The sequence below is a fragment of the Phoca vitulina genome, unplaced genomic scaffold (genome assembly GCF_004348235.1).
Source record: "Phoca vitulina isolate PV1807 unplaced genomic scaffold, GSC_HSeal_1.0 scaffold25, whole genome shotgun sequence".
In the NCBI taxonomy this organism is placed as follows: Eukaryota; Metazoa; Chordata; class Mammalia; order Carnivora; family Phocidae; genus Phoca; species Phoca vitulina.
The window spans coordinates 30,580,147-30,601,352 of NW_022589728.1; the positions used below are offsets into that span (position 1 = coordinate 30,580,147).

General features: G+C 37.8%; 1 protein-coding gene across 1 annotated transcript; it reads right to left on the reverse strand.

Moving 5' to 3' along the window:
• Positions 1-18,900: 18,900 nt before the first annotated feature.
• Positions 18,901-19,256, reverse strand: LOC116642926 (small nuclear ribonucleoprotein G-like). Its single transcript, XM_032421549.1, has one exon. It carries the CDS (start codon positions 19,246-19,248, stop codon positions 19,060-19,062), a length of 189 nt encoding a protein of 62 aa, XP_032277440.1. The 5' UTR covers positions 19,249-19,256; the 3' UTR covers positions 18,901-19,059.
• Between the last annotated feature and the right edge of the window lie 1,950 nt (positions 19,257-21,206).

A 21,206-nucleotide genomic window follows, 5' to 3' on the forward strand; every position in this document is an offset into this window, starting at 1 on the left:
CCAGTGTGATTTCTCGTAAGTCTAATTCTTATTCCTTCTGCATGCTTTTCTCAAAGATAAACCTTCTGAAAATGAGAGTTACTCAAATCAGTATCTCAAAACCCTTCACTAGCTCTATACGGTGTAAAGAATGAAGTGCAAATGCTGTAGCAAGGCACTGCAGACCCTTTAATCCATCTTGCCAACTTTATCTACAGCTGTTCTTTCATCAGAAAGTTTAGCAAAATAAATGTGCTTATTATACACCTCTGATAGGCGGTGTATTGTAGAAATGCCAGGCTGTCTGTTGAATTCTTGCTTGGCCACCATCTCACTGTATAGTTTGGGTAAACTAGTTAAACTCCCTGTGCCTCACTAGAAAAGGACTGGTCATAGTATCTACCTCATAGGGTTATTAGGAGGAGTGAAAGTGTTCACACATATAAAATCACAGAAAATGTGACACATTGGCACATGGAAGGAATTCAGTATATCTCAGCAAAAAATGGCAGATATGCCTCATTGCATTTACTTTCGCATACTATTCTTTTTCATATAAAATCATGACTTTTTTGTCTTTAAGCCCTCCCTTCCTTCAGAACACATTTCAGATCTAATCTCCATCCTTCAATGATGTCTCTCCTCTTGAAATTGTGTTTCTTCTCTGTGTCATTGATGCAGTGCTTAGTTAGGTGACCACATTATTTATTATTCAAACTGGGACTCTGTTGCTAGGAAAATGAGTACTGTTGGTAATAACACTGGGACAGGCATGAATTGGGACTGACCTGGGCAAAGGGACAAATGGTTACCCTGTGAATAGTGGAGCATTAAGTTATCAAATCTGTTATTATCAAATCAAACTTTATCTTTTTATGCAAATTGTTATGGCAGATCTCCCATTATCTTAATTGTCAGGAAATGAGGTTCATCAAAATGAACCTCAGCTGTTTGTGGCCATTCCCAGAGTACTGCTTCTCATCTGTTCAGATACAAACACCTCAGTCTCTTCTCTCCAGTCTTCTTCATTTGATCCTCATGCTGCTTCTGCCTTCCTGACCACAGATCCTTATGAGACAGCCACAGGTACTCCTTGCATTGCCCAGCTCCCCTGGCTCCCCACCTTCCCTTCCTTACCTCCACACGCACATCCTTCTCTAGGCTCTGGAGAGGAGGGACTGCTCTCACTTGTATCATTCCTTCCCAAATGCATGCACCACGCCTTCTTAATGATCCACAACACCACGGACACCAATGATGATTCTTGCTTAGGTTTCACTGACGCATCATGGTTGAAAGAAGAGGCATTTAAGTCAGAGAATTCCTAACAACCACTGTCTAAACCTGTGCACACACCTATGGGCACTTGGAGGCTCATTCTTTGCCTTGCTTGCGGCCTCTCTCCTCTCACCAGGGATAGCTCAAACCCCACCATTTGAAACATTCCAGAATTCTCAGTCCTCTTCATAGATCAAATGCTCCTGCCCATAGAGAGACAAATTTCCTCGAGTTTCTCACCACTCATTCTCTGGAACACAGCCCTCTTGTTTAATGTCTTTTAGGATGATTGACAATAGGAAAACTCCTCCTGTCTGGAGAAAACTCCACCCCAATCCTCAAGGATGTGGTCTGGTTCTATGCTCTTGTTAAGGTAATCCTAATAGCCTGACATTGGTATATTTCCCTAAAACTGGGATATTTAGCATTATTCATCATCACCTATTGCATAATATTTGCTACTTTGTTATTTGTATTTTTTTTTTTTTTAAAGATTTTATTTATTTATTCATGAGAGACAGAGAGAGAGAGAGAGGCAGAGGGAGAAGCAGGCTCCCAAGGAGCAGGGAGCCCGATGCGGGACTCGATCCCGGGTCTCTGGGATCATGACCTGAGCCGAAGGCAGACGCTTAACCATCTGAGCCACCCAGGCGCCCTGTTATTTGTATTTTTATAAATACATTCTATATCCTTAACTAGATCCTGTGTTTCTTGGGAGCAGGTAGCAGGTATTTCCTTTGCCTGGCAAACTTCCTGACCCAGACGGTGTTCAATGAACTGTGATTGATGAGTGTGAGATGAAGAGGTAATACAAAACACTGCTAACTTATGAAATAGCCACGCCTTCCTCATGGATTGTAGTTTCCTTTGGATCGTAGTTCATCCATAGAACAACTTTCTATGAATCTCTGGGTTCTCTTGGCAGAGCTGTGAGAACTGGTCTGCTCAACCCATTCTCCTTCTGGCCCATGCTGCTTACATAGCTTTCCTTCTGGGATAAGTCATCTTATATTCTTAGCATGAAGCACAGGCCACTCAAAGCTTCGTGAAAGGAGTGTTTGTTTATGTGAGATCTGCCAGAGGCATGGGTCCCAAAATCACCAGTCCTAACACTGGGCTAATGGTGATTTGGGTTAGGAAATTTCCTTGGCCCGCATCATCTTTTTCTGAACAGATCTGTCCACAGACCTTCAGGAGCCTGCTCTAGCAACTATTCAATTGTTTAATACAGAAATATTTCTCTCAAGTATAAATTTTCCTCTTTTCAACTCTAATAGTTTTCACATAATAATATGTCTTTGTCAACCGACATTTTCTGTGTGTGCTCCATTGGGTATCAAACATGACACAAAACAGGAAAGGTCTTACTCTTTTATCAGTGCAGTGTTTTTTTTCTATCATTCATGCTGACCTGGTGTCAGCAGCTATTTTACCAGACACCATCATCAGTACTTACAGTTAACCACAGAGATGTATTTGCAGAGTTTGACCTTTGTTCTGTATACTGGGGACAAAGAAGAAGAAAAAACCTGATACTTTATCTGAACAGAAAATGATGGAAGAGTCCGTAAAGGTAGCATAAAGGGAAAACTTCTACCATTTGTTATAATTTAGTTTTAAAATGCTTTTTAACAATTAATACTCATTTTAGCTAAATATATTGAAAATTTTCCAAACAATGGGAGATCTGTTATTTTCATTATTTCATTCACTGCTATATAATTTTAAGGCTTTGCATTTTGGGTGGGCATTATATCTTCTACCTGGTTTGTGAAACAAGCAATGAAATCACAACTTAGTGTTTGGTGCTAGGTTAATGTTAGTAATTATCTTATATGTTATGTGCTGTGCAGTTAAACCCTAGGAAATTATATTGGCAGAATATGAAATTTAGTCTGAGAAGCATTTAACTTAGTATCTGTTGGGGACCATTGAAGGGGACAAATAAATACTACCTCTCTTCCCCCAGGAACAAGGCAGGTGAAAGTCCAGATAATATCTTTATTCCACATAAAGCTAATATTTCAGATTGTGGCCTATATTTGCATATATATGTGTTTCTTAATACAGAGTTCTGAATTTAGGCCAGTTTTCTCACCAAGTCATAACTGTCTGAATTCAGGCAGCTCCCTGTACACACATCACAGAGCAAAGGGAAAGAACTGTGGCTGGAGCTGAGTGGACGGCCCACTCACTGTAGGCAGGGCCTTGCTAAGAGGATGGAAAATATAGAGGAAAGGGCTTTTAGATCTACTTTCTCCTTCCAGACTCACCAGTCATGTAAATCATTTAGGGGATCCCGAATGAGGGGGTAGAAAGAGGCCAGGGGTGTTTTACTAATGGGGTTTCCTCTGCCTCAAAGGAAACAATAGGAGTAGGCAATCAGTATCTGTCACTACTAAAATTTCCGAGGTTTTTGCACTCTTAATCCATTGGGCTTAACTATTAAATCTTTAGTCAACCAAAGTTACAGTTATTTCCAGTGGGAGAGGGGGCAACAGTCTCTCCAGATGACCCTTCCCCTACTTCTTAAAGGCTGCCCGGCAAATAGGAGTCACTGCTTTATTGAATACCTCCTGGGGATCACTGGTAGGCAGTACAAATTTTATACCTAAAAGGCTCTGAAATAAGTCATAACAATAACCAATTAAATTAACTCTTCCAAGGCCACTCTGCACTCAAGAATGAAGTTCACTTATATGTTACTTTATATCCCAAAGGTATCCAACCACATATCGCAAAGGGCCTATCAGACGTTCTTCAAAGAGAACAAATGACAAGTCATAAAATACAATTCCCTTCTTACTATCAAATTCCCAGAAAGAAATTAAAGTTGTAAACTTAATTCCCCTTTCAAGTTGTATTTGTCAAGTTCTAGCAGGGAGTGGATGGCACACTCAAACTGGGTGGTTGAGAAAAGTCTGTAATTTATTTTTTAAAAAGTCCCTTTATTAAAATTAATAAAGGTCCCTTTATTAAAAAGTGCTCTGTTCACACCAGAGCACACAGGGTGTAGGGGAACTAACAAGAAGGGACAGTATTCTGGGGTTACCAAGATGGAATACCTGTCACCACCCTAGGCCTGAGGAGGCACAAGGAGGGGAAGATCCTCAGAATCCACAGAAAGTAGTTATACGGAGAGGGCTGCTTTAAATAGAGTGATGCAGCCAGCTTGTAGTGACCCAGCAGGGAAGGAGCCAACGGAATAAACACCCTGACCTAATTTCCTCCTTAGTGGTGATTTCCACTGATAGAATCCAGCAGGGAGTCACAGGGTAAGGAGCCTGCGCAGCGTTTGCAGCATACAGCGTAGACAGTGATCTGGAAGAGCAGGAAGAAGACAACCCCGCTCATAAATTCAAGTTTAAGAAGCAGCGTGAAGGAAATAAAGTCCAAAATCAAATTCTGTTGCCCTTGTGTTGTAAAATGCCAAAGAAATTTAAGTCCCAAATCATTCTTTTTAACTTAATATTCTGCTTAGTCTGAGCTAGAGTAATTTCTCAGTGCTTGGTAAACATGGGTTTCTTTTAAAAGCTGCAGGCTGGGGGCACCTGGCTGGCTCAGTTTAGAAGAAAATGCAACTCTCGGGCGCCTGGGTGGCTCAGATGGTTAAGCGTCTGCCTTCGGCTCAGGTCACGATCCCAGGGTCCTGGGATCGAGTCCCGCATCGGGCTCCCTGCTCAGCGGGAAGCCTGCTTCTCCCTCTGCTTCTCTCTCTCTCTCTCTGTGTCTCTTATGAATAAATAAATAAAATCTTAAAAAAAAAAAAAAAGAATATGCAACTCTCCATCTCGGGGTCAGGAGTTTGAGCCCCCCCGTAGGATGTAACGATCACTTAAATAAATAAATAAAAATTAAAAAATAATTTAAAAAATAATAAAAGTTGCAGGCTGGGCTGTCTCATCCTAGAATGGGTATAGTTTCTTCAACCCCTCAGGAGTTATACTAGCTTAATGTCAAGTGTTTTGTGAGCTACACTATTAAAGAGATGAAATGATAAATAGGACACATCAGAGTATCACAGTTCTAGGCACACACGCAGCAGTTTTCAAAATGAGCCAATTCTCTGTCCCTAGAATAGTTATGCAAGGCAAAATAATGTACCCAGAATCAGAACCCAGGACTTAGTCTAACCAAATACCGTTTGCCAAAGACCCCAGTAGAGGCTCAAATAATATCTGAGTGAAGGAGCTCAGACAGAGAAAATATTCTTGATTTAGCCTTGCTCTCATGCCATTCAGTCGATGCCAGTTGGTTCAGAATTCATAAATGCAAGTGGGAGAAATCGGGTTAATTGTTCCATTACGCACATATGGCGAAGAATCCACATCTGTGTGTTGCCTCCTCCGTGTAGTGGCATTTGAGACACTGCTGTTGTTTTTCAAAGTTTAGAAATTTTAAATGGTGGAAGCTCCAGACAGAAAATCTTATTTGAGGAAAAAATCTTATTTGGGGAAATGCTCTTTCCTATCCCATTTTCAAAGCCTCTCATCTTTGTACTTCTTCTTTGTACTATTTATCTGTGTCTGACATTGATCACCTAAACCTAGAACTTTACTAGTGTAGTGTGGTGTAGCGTAGGTAAAGGTCAGGTGTGGCATGTGCTATGTCCAGAGTAGTAGCTGCAAATGTCATTATGTTTCCTGTCTGATAGGTCTGTGTATAAAAAGCCTGCTTCCTGTAGTTGAATTTTGCCTCAGCCACACCTCTTGGGAAGCTGACCTGTGTGGTTCAAGGTCGGGCAGCAGTATCTCACATCCTGAGCCTGCCTGAGGCAGCTCTAGATCAGTTCTTTGGTGAAACCCACAACCTCACATTCCTGTGGTGGCACTACCCCCAAAGTAAGAGCCTATGGTTACCACCTAGTGAAAAAAATATTAAGGCTTAAAGTCTGTCAAGCCAGGGCAGAAAAAAACTAACGGCATAATTGCAAACTTCAAGATAGCCTGTTATAAGCTACATGGTCAAAGTTTAAAAAAAAAAAAAAATGAAGGCATGTATTATAGCTACCCCAGAAGCCTCGGTCACTTTTGGTTTATGTCAGTCCCCAAATTTTAATTCTCTTCTCTGTTACAAAGACTCTGGCCCCAAGTACTGGATATTTTCCTCCCTTGAAAATAAATGCAGTCCTCCTTACCCACCACAGGGTAAATCTTACTGACCTGGAGCAGTAAAGAGTATAAACAAACTGAGGGTTGCTGGTGGGGAGGATGATGGGGGAATGGGGCAACTGGGTGATGGACATTAAGGAGGGCACATGATGTAATGAGCACTGGGTGTTATATAAGACTGATGAATCACTGAACTCTACCTCTGAAACTAATAATGCACTATATGTTAATTAATTGAATTTAAATAAAAAAAGAATATACCATTCAAAGATATCCACAATCTATTCCCTCCTTTCCATTCTTTCTGTTACAGTTCTTGTCATCAAATTTGACCCATTTAAATAGCCTTGTTACAAATACTTTGGCTTTAGCTTCTTCATTATTCCAGTTGATTATTTTTCTAATCTATAAACCAAATTATGTTACTCTCCTGCTTAGAAATTACTTTTCATTACTTAAAAGATGAAGTTAAAACTCATTATCATGAAGTAAAAGTCTTTCATAATCTGACTTCAACCTGTCTTTGGAGAAATCATACCAGTTAAACTCCCCTTCTTTATGTCGTCTGTTTTAGTCACAGAAAATCATTAGGAGTTCCTTATACTTGCTGGTTGTTTCACTTGTCTGTGTAATTGTGAATGTTTTTCTTTAGGACTTGTGTTTTATTTCCTCTTTCCACTTTCCTTCATCTGATAACTTCCTCCATATTCTTTAAATCCTGGCTCAAAATCACCTCCTCTAAGAGTATCACTAAGGTTTTCTAGGCAGAGTTAATCATTTCTAATATTTGCTTCTAAAACATAGGAAGCACTTTTCAATTATATTTTGATTTTTTTCTCTGTGTGCCTTTGTTCCTTTTGATTATAAACTCCAATAAGGGTAGGCAATTCTGGTTGTAATATAATAAATATTACTGAATTTATGTGAAAATCTCAAGATAACATAGAAAAGGACTCTAGGAATAACCACCATTAAGATGTATTTCTCCTTTAACATACACTTCTATTCAACAAATAGGAAACAAATTCTAAACAATATATAATAGATAATATAAATTAAAGTAACAGAGCCTTGGTACAACCTGATTTTCAATATCTTGATATTTCTAAGATTTCATCTTTTGATGAAAGGCTCTAAATAGGCAGAATTACTTAAATTGTATTATTGCACCAAAGTGTCTCTTACATCATTAGCTCCAAAGAAGTTTTACCTTAGGGTATAGTGAAGTCATAAGTCCAAAACTGATTGAATATTTTATATACATTATTTCTTCTTGTTTTCTTTGTTTTATGGCCAACTCTCAATCAGAAGCAAAAATAACCAATATAAGCAAAAAGAACCTCAATGTAGTTGAGTGTACTTGTCAATTTTGAACTAAATTGCTAGAACAGATACTAAAAATATATATGTAGCTGATAAACCATAGACATATATAAGCAACATTTTTAAAAAAGATATTTATTTGAGAGATAAGTGCATGAGCGGGGGCCCGGGGGTGTGGAGCAGAGGGAGAGGGAGAAGCAGACTCCCCACTGAGCAGGGAGCCTGATGCAGAGCTCAATCCCAGGATCCTCAGATTATGACTTGAGCCGAAGGCAGATGCCCAACTGACTGAGCCACCCAGGCACTCCCATAAGTAAGCGGCATTAATGAGTATAGGTTCATTTTAACAACTTCTTGTTCTTACTGAAAGAAGGGAGAAGACATGTGACCTCTTAATTTCCTTAGTTGTAAAATAAAGGGTTGGACTAGGCTCATTAATTTATTAGGAATGCTTACGTACCGTACCAGCTGCCAGTGTTGGAAATACAAGGATGAACAAGATGGGTAGGGCTCTTGACTTTTAGCAACTTAAACATAGATGAATTTACATTTTTTTTCCCTCTATGGTTTCATAAACATGGCATGATGGTATAAATTAAATGAGATGGATAATGAGGCATTATCCATATTTGCCTTTTTTAATATTTGCTCTTTTTTTTTCAGAAGCACATTTTATTGATGTTTATATGATAAAAAAGTTCTCGTTAGAAGACAAGTTTTTTTTTTTTTAAGATTTTATTTATTTATTTGACAGAGAGAGACACCGCGAGAGAGGGAACATAAGCAGGGGGAGTGGGAGAGGGAGAAGCAGGCTCCTGGCTGAGCAGGGAGCCCGATGTGGGGCTCGATCCCAGGACCCTGGGATCGTGACCTGAGCTGAAGGCAGATGCTTAATGACTGAGCCACCCAGGCGCCCCTAGAAGACAAGTTGTAATGGTTGAATTGTGATGAACATATTGCCACTATTTCGTGTAGTAATTGGCTCTTGACTTTAAAACAACAGAAGATTAGTCAATGTATTGACCACACATAGACTAGGGTTTAGTCAGACATACGCACTTTAATTCCCAGAGGCCCTTATAGAGATTTCACTTTGTACACTGACTCTTACTCAATTCTAGATTGACGTTATTGTCTGTGGCCTTGCATGTGACTAGGTAATGGGGACAGAGCATTTTTCTATTCCTTTAAGTGCTGTGTAGAGGGGACAACTGGTTCAAAAATATGTATTATTTAGCCCACTTTTAAAATGAACAATGGGGGGCACCTGGGTGGCTCAGTCGGTTAAGCGGCTGCCTTCGGCTCAGGTCTTGATCCCAGGGTCCTGGGATCGAGCCCCGCGTCGGGCTCCTTGCTCGGCAGGAGGCCTGCTTCTCCCTCTTACACTCCCCCAGCTTGTGTTCCCTCTCTCGCTGTGTCTCTCTCTGTCAAATAAATAAATAAAATCTTAAAAGTATAATGAAATGGACAATGGATGATGAATAACAAGTTCAAAGAAATAAGCAAATATTCACTGTCTTAATAAATCTGTCCCATGGAAGTTTTGGGGATTGACCAGAATGACATAAAGACACTCAGAGGAAGGTAATGATTTTGAATCCATATTATAAATGATTTTTATTTTTAGTTCTTTAAGTATATATTTGTTAATATCATGAGAGATGTTTTCACTATCAGACTGTGATCATATCCAAAGAACTGGTCTTTAGGATCAGAAAACCTGCCACTGTACTTTAAAAAATATGACCTCAATACATTGCAACCATACTATATTTATACTAAGTGAAGAAGTATATGATAAACAAGTCAATGATAAAGCAGATGCCTTTTAGCTCACTTTTCCATTTGAAGATCGGAAAATTGTAATATTCCTTAGTGTAACAGGAATATTTCCATGGTATTAAACTGCTATGGATTTTTTCCACCAGTAACTTTATGGCTTTCAGATGAAAATCCATGCCTCGTGGCTCAGATTATACTATTTATTCTTTAGTGTAGGGAAGATACCTCTTCTTTTATTGAGGCTTGGAATTGAGGCCTAATGTCTGCTGGAAAGGAGGAAGCTATAATGGAGGAGAAGTCTTTGCTAGGGAGAAAGCAGAAGGGATGCCCTTCTTTTCTGAACATGTGGATTTGGGAAATGAGAAGAGAGAAAGAGATGTGGTAAAGAGGTCAGGTTTCCATGCCATCATTTTCCTCCTCTAGGGAATAGAACCTAGTGTATGCAGTAGAAGCATCCACATCATAGAGTCTAGTGGAAGCAACTAAGAGACTGCAAAACTCAGAGAGAATCTTGTATTTGACCTTATCCAATATGGCAAAGATGAAAGCACAAATATGATGAAGGGAGTTATCTAATAGATGGCATGAGGCGACATTCTTGGCTCCAATGGTATGTACAGAGTATGAAGGGATTAAGAAATTTCCTTATCTCCTGGTTGAGAGGATATGGAGGGACTGATATGTCAGTGGACCATCAGAGGCCCAAAGTTAAAACAAAGAGTGTAAAGGACAGAGTCACCGATCTAAGATCACAAACTCTCATAGTAGAGGCCATGATGATGCTTCAGGAGGCTCATCACCCAATAGTAGGTACCAGTTTAGGAATTAGATCAGACCAGTCACTTAACAACAGATACTAGAAAGGATTCAGACAAGCAGTATCACCTGCCATAACACCGTGAGCCCCTGATATTCCCAGAAGTATATAAGGGTGGAGCCGGGAGAGAGAGAATATTCCAATTACCACTGCTACATAATAAATTATGCAAACACTTACTAGTGTAAAACAACCATGTTATTATGCTCATGGGTTTTTTAATCAGAAATTTGGACAAGGCATAATGAGGATGCTTTTTCTCCAACATGTGTGTAAAGCCTGATCTAAGAACACTCACTGATTGAAAGTAACTTGATTGCTGGGGTTGCAGTCATTGGGAGGTATCTTCATTCACATGTCTGGTGGCCAATGTTGGCTGTTGGTTAAGACCTCATCTGCGGCTTCCAGCCAGAACACCTCTACCTGGCCTTTACATATGGCCTGGTTTTCAAAACGTGGAAGCCTTAGAGTACTTGGACTCCTTACATGGCAGCTCTGGGTTCTAACAGCAAGTGTCCTGGTAGTCAAGATGGAAGCTTTATCACTTTTTATGACCTAGCTTTGGAAGTCACATAGTGTTATTTTTACCATACTCTACTGTTTGGAGCAGTCACAAATTCATCTAGATTTGAGGGGGAGGGACCTAGACACCATTTCTTGATGGGAAGTGGCAAGGTCACATTGTAGAAGAGCAAGTGGGGTGGGAAATACTGTTCTGGCAATTTGGGGAGAGTACAGGGAGAATCTGTGGATTATATTTCTTGAAAGGGAATATTGAACACTAGAAGGAGACCAGTGACACCCTAAGTGATTTAGAGAATGTGAATTGGAAAGTTTAAATTTTCCTGTAACTCAGTAGAGTGTGGTTCATAGAAAAGATTAGATTTGTTTTCTTTTTCACATATTGTAGTAGTAGATACTTATTTTGTAATCCCACTATGCTAGCCCAATTGATTTGAATTTAATTTTGAAATCAGTATATTCTCTGTCAATGACATTTTAATAGCTAGCTTATATCTCCAGTGCTTCATCTCAATTTCAGCTGTCCATGAACAAATATTTCTCTCTTGATCTATAGTCAGACAGTCTTTTGAGTCCCTCCAAATGATGATTGTCTATTTCTTAAGGTGCTCAAAAGCTCTTCATCTTAAACACTAGTCTATGATGTTTCTTCCAATTCTGAACAAATTCGTCAGATTAAATAGCACTTTTGTTAGCTTTTAAAAATTATATTTTCCCTTACTAGTTCTCATATCCCTTGTGTTCCCCTGGCCCCCAGTCCCAGGTGAATTTTGTATATATAGTTTGTATGTATAATTAAGCTATCTTGCTTATTTACGAAATTAGACTTTGTAACTGTATCCCAGTTTGTTTAAAAAATTATATCTTGTCATGGCAACAGAAACACACAGAACCATAAACATATTTATTCATGTTGGGTAAATATATGGCTATTAGAGAGTGACCAAAATAGGGCATGATGCAAAGAAGTTTTTCCTTGTAAGGTTTTGGGATGGAGTGGGGAGTCATCAAAAGAGAAGGCACCCACAATGTCAATAGGTGCACATTCTCTGAAAGTTAGAGATGATTCTTACAACTGAAACCCTAGGAAAGATGAGAGGGCCAGGAGTACCCCAGGAAAAAGATACTGCCTCCTTGGGCCAGTGTGGAAGGGAAGCCAAAAAGCTGTTTGCTTTCTAGTCATTTTGTCTGAACTGAGAGACATTTCAAAGATGGGGGATTTTATTTTATTTTTAACCTGTTTTAAAAAAATTGAAATATAGTTGACACACAGTGTTATATTAGTTTCAGTTGTACAACATAGTGACTGGACAACTCTATACATTATGCTATGCTCATCACAAGTGTAGCTACCATCTGTCACCACACAATGCTATTACAATACTATTGATAACATTCCCTATGCAGAACCTTTCATCCCTGCGACTTATTCATTCCATAACCAGAAGTCTGTATCTCCTATTCCTCTTTACCCATTTTGCCCATCCCTCCATACCTCTCCCCTATGGCAGCCATCAGTTTGTTCTTTATATTTATGGGTCTCTTTCTCCTTTTGTTTGTTTGTTCATTTGTTTTCTTTTTAGATTCTATATGTAAGTGAAATCACATGGTATTTGTTTTTGTTTGTCTTACTTCAGTTGGTGTAATACCCTCTGGGTCTATTTATGTTGTTGCAATGGCAAGATCTTATTATTTTATGGCTGAGTAATATTCCATTACATATATATATATATATATATATATATATATATATATACCACATCTTCTTTATCCATTCATCTATGGATGGACATTTGGGTTGTTTCCAGATCTTGGCTATTGTAAATAATGCTGCAGTAAACATAGGGGTACATATATCTTTTTGAATTAGTGTTTTTGTTTTCTTTGGGTAAATATCCAGTAGTGGAATTACTGGATTGTGTGGTATTTCTATTTTTAATTTCTTGAGGAACCTCCATACTGTTTTTCACAGTGGCTGCACCAATTTACATTCCTGCCCACAGTGCATGAGGGTTCGTTTTTCTCCACATCCTTGCCACTACTTTTTATTTCTTGTCTTTTTCATTCTAGCTGTTCTGAAAGGTGTGAGGTGATATCTCATTGCGGTTTTGATTTACGCTTCACTGATGATTAGTGATGTTGAGCACAAAGATGGGGAATTTTATTTTATTTATTTTATTTATTTATTTTTATTTTTTAATTAACATATAATGTATTATTTGTTTCAGGGGTACAGGTCTGTGATTCATCAGTCTTACACAATTCACAGCACTCACCATAGCACATGCCCTCCCCAGTGTCCATCACCCAGCCACCCCATCCCTCCCACTCCCCTCCACTCCAGCAACCCTCAGTTTGTTTCCCGAGATTAAGAGTCTCTTATGGTTTGTCTCCCTCTCTGGTTTTGTCTTGTTTCATTTTTCCTTCCCTTCCCCTATGATCCTTTGTCTTGTTTCTCAAATTCTTCATATCAGTGAGATCATATGATAATTGTCTTTCTCTGATTGACTTATTTCACTTAGCATAATACCCTCTAGTTGCATCCATGTTGTTGCAAATGGCAAGATTTCATTTTTTGATGGCTGCATAATATTCCATTACACACACACACACACACACACACACACACCCCACATCTTCTTTGCCCATTCATCTGTTGATGGACATCTAGGCTCTTTCCATAGTTTGGCTATTGTGGACATTGCTGTTATAAACATTGGGGTGCAGGTGCCCCTTCGGATCACTACATTTGTATCTTTTCGGTAAATACCCAGTAGTGCAATTGCTGGGTCATAGGGTAGCTCTATTTTCAACTTTTTGAGGAACCTCCATACTGTTTCCCAGAGTGGCTGCACCAGCTTGCATTCCCACCAACAGTGTAGGAGGGTTCCCCTTTCTCTACATCCTCACCAACATCTGTTGTTTCCTGACTTGTTAATTTTAGCCATTCTGACTAGTGTGAGGTGGTAAAAGATGGGGAATTTTAAATGGCATAAGCAAGCTTAGTGCCTATATGTCATTTATTCACTTAATGCTTGCTATTTTTAATTTTAATATTAATGAATATTTATTCCTATAATCTTGTAGTAAATATATTTAAATAGCTTGTGTCCTGTGTGTTTTAGTTATTGTTACAATTTCTAGGGGAGGGCAGGAATTTACAGAAGGTTATCTTGAACTGCAACTACAATTCCTTACTCTATTTATTATTTTTATGCTATCGCTTATTATGTCCCATGATGATGTAGTTGAAAGGGCTTTAGACAGAAGAATAGGATTTAGTCATAATTTTGCTGTTAAATAAGAAAGTATTTCTCTTTTCTGGGTCTTAGTGTCCTCATGTTAAACGATGAAAAGATGTGTTAGATAATATAATTTCAAAGTTTCCTCCTAGTGTTATGAATTTATTGGTCTCTCTTATTTTAAGGAGGTGATGAAGAATAATAAAGAATTTATAGTTTAATTTTGCACAAAATGATTCTCATGTATATCTACTTTCTACTTGGTCACACACTGACATTTATGAAGCAGTTGTATTAGGAGGTTTAGAGTATTCCTTTTCTGTATAATTTTATATAGGTTTTGTAGAATCCTGATGAAATAACTGAAGTATGTTTTTATTATAAGGTGAAAAAAATCCTGTGCAATAACACAGCACTTCAAATAAATTTAGAAATACCATAAACGAATAAATGTGAAATTAAATTGTGTTTGAACTTCAGGCATATGAGCTAAATTTAATTTTATTGTATCATACAAATGCTTCATTTCTATTCACGTGGAAGAATAGAAAGATAAACTAGTGGAGATAGTAGAATACTTTGGAAAGAAAATAGTCAATTTAAGTACAAATAACTAAGAAACATTATTGATAGGTATGAAAAAGAAAAGAAAACCTTACCTCGTTTTGGTAATTATTATGAAAGGTAATATATTGTTTTAGGAAAAGGCATCTAGATACTTCACTTTTTTTTTCAGATTGAGTGTTTTATCTTAAACTGTGACTTAAATATTTTGTGAAATTTGATAACATTTGAGATTTTACTTATTAAATTACATAAACTGTTAGCTGAGCATAGTTGAAGCATATTATTTTAGAAACCACTAAAACATAATAATCATTTTTATAGGGGGAAGACTAGAAATGGATTGTAATATTTTTCTTTTGCATAACAGAATTCCACTAGAGGTAGTTTATATACATTTTTGACCAGAATTTTTTTTTCCGAAAAAAACATCATATGTAAAACTGTAATTTTTGATAGATTTAAAAATTGATTTGAATGTGCTGGTGATCGATCCCTGAACCCAATTTCTTTGTCCATTAAATTCTTTTCCTTTTTTTCACCCAACAAGGCTCCATATACACTTCAGAACCCTGGGCATCAGAAGAGCAGTTTGAAAATCAATACCTTATTGTAAAGTAATTCTATATTAGTATATGAATGGCAACACTAACTTTTTACAGCATGACCAATTTTAACATAGATAACATTACTCATTGAAATTTACACATATAGATACAATCTAAATTATTGTTTCCTAACTAATAGATATTAATTCTGGAGATTAGCATATGAAAGGAGGTAGTTTAGTTTAAAATGGTGTTCCAGATTTCCTCCAAATAATTAAATGAAGTAGGGAGCTTATACGTGAGAAATCAATGGTTATCCTCAAACAAATGAAATAATGTGTTGCTCCCACTTGTTCAAATTGGTACATTAAAATCCTGGCTAGATTCAAGTTTGTGAAAAACACAGCACTACTGATTTATCAAAATAGTAGGAAACATGCTTTATTTTGGGTTACTTTTATTGAATCTTCTCACTTTTGAAAGATTTAAAATGATTGGAGTGTCAGATCTGAATGTTTCTCTGGATGTTAATGAACTGTTCAGATTTATTCAGTTTAGGTTAGCAGTGGCTAGAAATCTCTCCAACACATTTTATGGCATTTATATAATGTTGTCTTTGTAGAATGTTTGCCACTGAGCATCTTCCTGAGAAGCAGTTGATAAATTTTTGACTGAAAGGAGACAGAGTTACTAGGCTAACAGATGTCTTTGTTGGCAGTCTCAGTATAGCAAAAGAAGACTTACTTGTCATTGTTTACATGCTTTCCTATCTTCCTCAGTTTTCTGTCACCCTTAGTAATAAACACTATAGCATCTCCTCTGAGCATGTAACCTTAGATTCATCTTACCTTTTTCTCATCTCATATTCTAGTAGTCAGCAAATCAAGAAAAGTTATCATGTTCCTAAGCCCATGAAACCATAACCATATTTTTTTCAACCCCAATTTCCATGCCCTTGAGTCAGAACTGGATTATCCTTGTGAGAAGCTGGGCAAAGGCCAGTTGGTTCTCAGATGAGCTTGTGTTTTTCTAGAAAGGGAGAAGTAGCACTGCCAACTAACTGTAACGATAGTCTTGTCCTTGGTAATGATGTCACGCTGGACATCACTAATCCTTGAAAACTTTCAGGGTAGTTTTGTGTTACAGAAATTATCTAAACCACTGGGAAGTTCTCATTTAGACACTTCTATTTGTGAGCCAATGATATAATCACATTGTGCTGGGAAATGCTAGAGAGAAATCAAGCATGGTCTTTCACTTTAATGACTTTATAAATAGCTTGAGAGGCAGTATTAAATTGTGGTTAAGAACAGACTCTAGAGTCAGACTGCCTGAATTCAAATCCCTCTTTGGTCACTTACTAAAATGTGCAGCCTTGGACAAATCACTTTACTTTTCTATCCTTCAATTTTTGTATGTCTTAAGTAAAGATTATGAAAACCTCATGTAGTTGTGAGAAGAGTTAATACGGGTAAAGTGCATTGTGCTTGGCACATAGTAAACACTCTTAATGTTTGCTATTATCATTAATTAGTTGGGAGGGCACTTCTTTGTCTCTTCTTGTGTCATTTCTCCATGCTGCATACATTTTGGGCTCATTGAGCTGAACTCCAAAAACAATGCCAAAAATGCCTCTCTCAGTATTTATTTGCACCAGTTGATATGGTCTTGTGTATGTATTCATGTGTTGCATTTGAAAGAGAAGGAGCTGAGAATGAAGCCAATGGTATGTCTTAGGTCAGGCCCACGGACTGGGTTTGAATGGCCATGTTTAAAGATGAACAGAACTAGTGCTCTAAAAGAGATCTGGGAGATGCCAGGCAAGAAGTGATGGTCAGAAACTGAGAGAACTCTCAAATGAGACTTTGTGAAGAGCAAACAGTTACTTTGAAGTGTTGCGGAACAGCTTTTGAAGGCCGACTTACTGATTTACCATCCCTTACTCCACTCTAGACTAGTTGCCTGGTTCAAGTAAATCAATACTCTTTTAACACTGGGCACTTAAACAAACAAACAAAAGAAACCTATTTAGTAGGTGCATGCCCCAAATAGGAGAATCTAAGACTGAGTAGTTTTCCAGGCCCCACTGCTGGCTCCAGAGCTGATCCCCAATAACAGGTTATTTTACACCTGGGCATAGCTTAGTTGGGGTAGCTCTGATGTGGATGGCTTCCCCTGGGCCACGGTTGAGTGGCTTGGATTCCCATCTCCCCAGTCCAGGGAGAGTTGGAGAAGGATCCATTCTGATGGATGGGTAATAACCAACTACAGCAACCCAGTTGTTGAGTGGAACTCGGACCTTTGGAGCTTTTCCCCCTCCTCATTCCCAAGAACTTCTCTCAGGGCAGAATCAGATCTCACTGGTTCCTGCCTTCCAAGCCTGTCGTAATAAGTTTATGTCTCGTTGGCTTATTTCTTTCTAGTACCCAGACAGAGAAGAGGGGCTTCAACTACTTTAACAGATCAGAATACAGTAGATGCTCATTATTCATAGCAGGGATGTAGGTATTCTTAGGAACATTGAATTAGCGGATACTGAATCATTGCCCCAGATTGGGTGCCTGTGAGCCTCTGGTCACAACATTTTCATCAACCACCCAGTATATAACCTTGTTTTATTTGTGTTTCTGTTTTGTTTTTTTTTTAACTCTTATTTAGTATAAATTGTTGATTCATTAACATTGAACTAACACCCAACAGCACTATAATTCCTGCCAGAAGGTAGCTTATCTAACACATGTATTTTCTCCATAAGACATTGCAAAGCCTTCTTGTGCTCAGGAACACTAGACAGTAATACTTAGGCTCTATGCTTGGGACATTTTCAACAGTCAGATGACCACCAAGAAGCACAAAAATGTGGAAGAAGGCACGAAATGTACTGAGAAGGACCCTCGTTTAGAAGGACTTATTTATACTACGAGAAATAAAACAAGAAGGCAGAGTGTTGCCTTGTTTGACTGCAGCTGGGAATGTACATGGGTGACAAATTTTTCACCACTCTGTGCATGTCCATGTCTGTGAATTTCTGTGAAAGCACCACGGGTGTTGATTTTGGGGTTATAAGTAAGTTTTAGTGAGTAGGTAAATTCACAAATATGGAATTCACAAATACTGAGGATCAGCTGTGTTCTCCAGGCTGGGTCTTATTGACTGGTACCAAGGTATTTTTGATTCATGAAATTTTTTTATTCAAAACATGCCTACCATCTGAATCTTGAACATTAGGATGACTTTGTATCCTCTTTTTCCCAAGGCCGAAAAACTATCTGCAGTAATTTCCATACCCAGACCAAAACCTGCCTCATTTGGAAAAAAATTAAATCCCAATTCCTAAACTTAAATTGTCTCCTCAAAAACTTTAACAAATCTTGTCTTATAGCATAATGTAAAATTAGGAAAGAGGCTTTTCCCTTTTATCCTGCAGTGTTCTGGCCTAGTTGCCTCTTCAGACAACAGCCTTCACTCAGATCTCAGGGGTCATGAGAGGTGGTAGTGGAGCAGGTCTCAGAGATTTCCCAAGGTGGCTCACAGGCAGGAATCATGGAGGCATAAGGAAATTGAGCAGATGTGTGGGATGACTGCATTCTGGGCAATTGTGAAGACTCTTTGGAATGTTCCAAAATAACTGGGGACATTTTGGGGGTGCCATTTTTTGGTAATTAGACTTGTAGAGCATTATGCCATGATAATTTCAACTTTTTTTTTTTTTTGACTATTATAAAAGTTTATTTAACAAAAAAGTTCAATGTGAAAATGCACACGACCTTTTTTTTATATTGTAGTGAAACAGGTACTATGGAGGGGACATGTGGAAGCAGTTGATTTCTTCTGATGAACACAGCCATTGTTTATACTCGCTCCAAGGCTTCTAACATGATGATACTATTTCCTCATATTACCACCATTCCAGTATTGTTCTGTTGCCCACCAGTTGCCATCTCCACACATTCATCTATCACAAGATTCATAAATGGATTGAACCCCCACAATATTCCTTGGACATGTCTGCCACCATTTAATTTCAATGACAATTTCTTGTCCATAAATTTTTTCAACTCGGGAGGGTGAGATTTGCTCATGGTGTCTACTCGGTGAGCTCAAAGATGCCTCCAAATGGAATTCGTGGCATCCCTCACACTCCCCCGGTAGGCCCCGATAATTTCAACTTTAAAAGGAAATATGACCTTGTTTTGTAGGCCTGTAATTTATGATCACTTGGATTACCAAATTCTGATTAAAATACCATGGAGGGGCGCCTGGGTGGCTCAGTTGGTCAAGCTTCTGACTCTCTTGATCTCAGCTCAGGTCTTGATCTCAGGGTCGTGAGGTCAAGCCCTGCATTGGGCTCCATGCTGGGTGTGGAGCCTACTTAAAAAAAAATACCATGGAAATCCATGTAATAGAACATCTATCATTTACTGCATACCTATTATATGCTATACACACTAAAAGATACTTTACAGGTTTCTTTTATGTAAAAATGGAATTACTAATTCCATTTTGTAAATGAGAAACCATAGGTTAGATAAATTAATAAATATGCTTAAGCTAGAAAGTTAGAAATCTAGAATTTAAAGTTAGATCTATGTGGCTTCAAATTCCACACTCTTTCCAGTTTACTACATTTCCTCAAATATTCACATCAAAGGGAGACCAAGTAGAGGTTTATAGTGCAAAGAATTTTTAGAAATTTGCTAAGACATTAAAGAAAGATAAATGTACAGTGATAATCTTCTGCAGTTCTCTCTATCCCAAGGAAAATATTTTTTTAGTGCCACTGGGCAGTCATTAATATACATCAACCTTTAACAATAGTACACATAGGAGATTGATGTCACAAAAATGATAATATTGATCTTTTGAGAAAACTGGAGCACCTTTTAATAAAGACTGACATTTAAAAAAAAGAGTGCCATCTTGTAAATTTACTGAATTTATTTTGTGCCTCACTGAGCTTTAGAAAAATAATTCAAATTTTAATTAATCCAGTATACGTACAAGGCTTAGAAATCAAGCAGTTTAACAGGTTATGACAAATTATACCAGTTTTCTACCCCACTTCTCTCTGCCCTAGATCCTGCCCGTTAGAGGGGAACTGTATGTCCTGCTTTATATCAGTCTTTAATTTCCTACACATGTCTAAAGAAGCTGCTTCTACTGCTAGCTTTTAATTTACTGATTTTAGATATATACTGACTTTTGTCACTGTAGTTACTAATTTACCTTACTTAATAAGTCTTCCTGTTCCCACTGCCTCTCAATATAGTTTTATCACTCTTTTTGGTTTTCACTATCAATATTTATAATATTTTGATGCTGAACTATGTATGCCTTGTACCATGATTATGTTTCATGTCCTTTACAGTGATTTATTGACATCTTTATTTGCTGTCTCTACTCTTCTGTTCTCTTTGTTCCTGTGGAATTGTATCTTTTCATTTATTACTGTCAATTTTGAGGGGTTTTGGAATAGATATAAAATCATGTTGAAGTGGAATTTCGATGTTATTACCCCTTTATAGCAACTATTGGATTGGAAATGTGACTTACAGACCTTTACAGACAGGTGTGAGTTAAAATTGGAGCTTTTCTCCTTCCTTAAGAAATGACGGACAGAACATATTGTTTCTCTCTTTGCAACAGTCCACGAGGCACCAGTGTACTTTCCTAGACTCTGGAATTTGGCATTTTTGTGGTATCTCATGGCCCATTTAAAAATTGAAAACTTTTTTCCTAATCACTTTGAGTTAATTTGTTTTTTATAAAAAACCAACATTTGCTGACCATGCTGTCTATAATAGGAGAATCCAGCCCATTTCCATTTAGTGTAAAATCTGCTCTACTACTTTTTTTCCATCTTATTTAAGATGACTATTTCTTTAATTGTATTGTTTCCTTTTTCTCTTTATTTTTGCAGACTTGAAGTTACATTGAATTCCCTCTTTTCCTCTTGTTAATTTAGGAATTCTGCTGTGTGTTTTTATTTATTTTTTACTTTTTTTTTTTTTTTTTTTAAAGATTTTATTTATTTGACAGA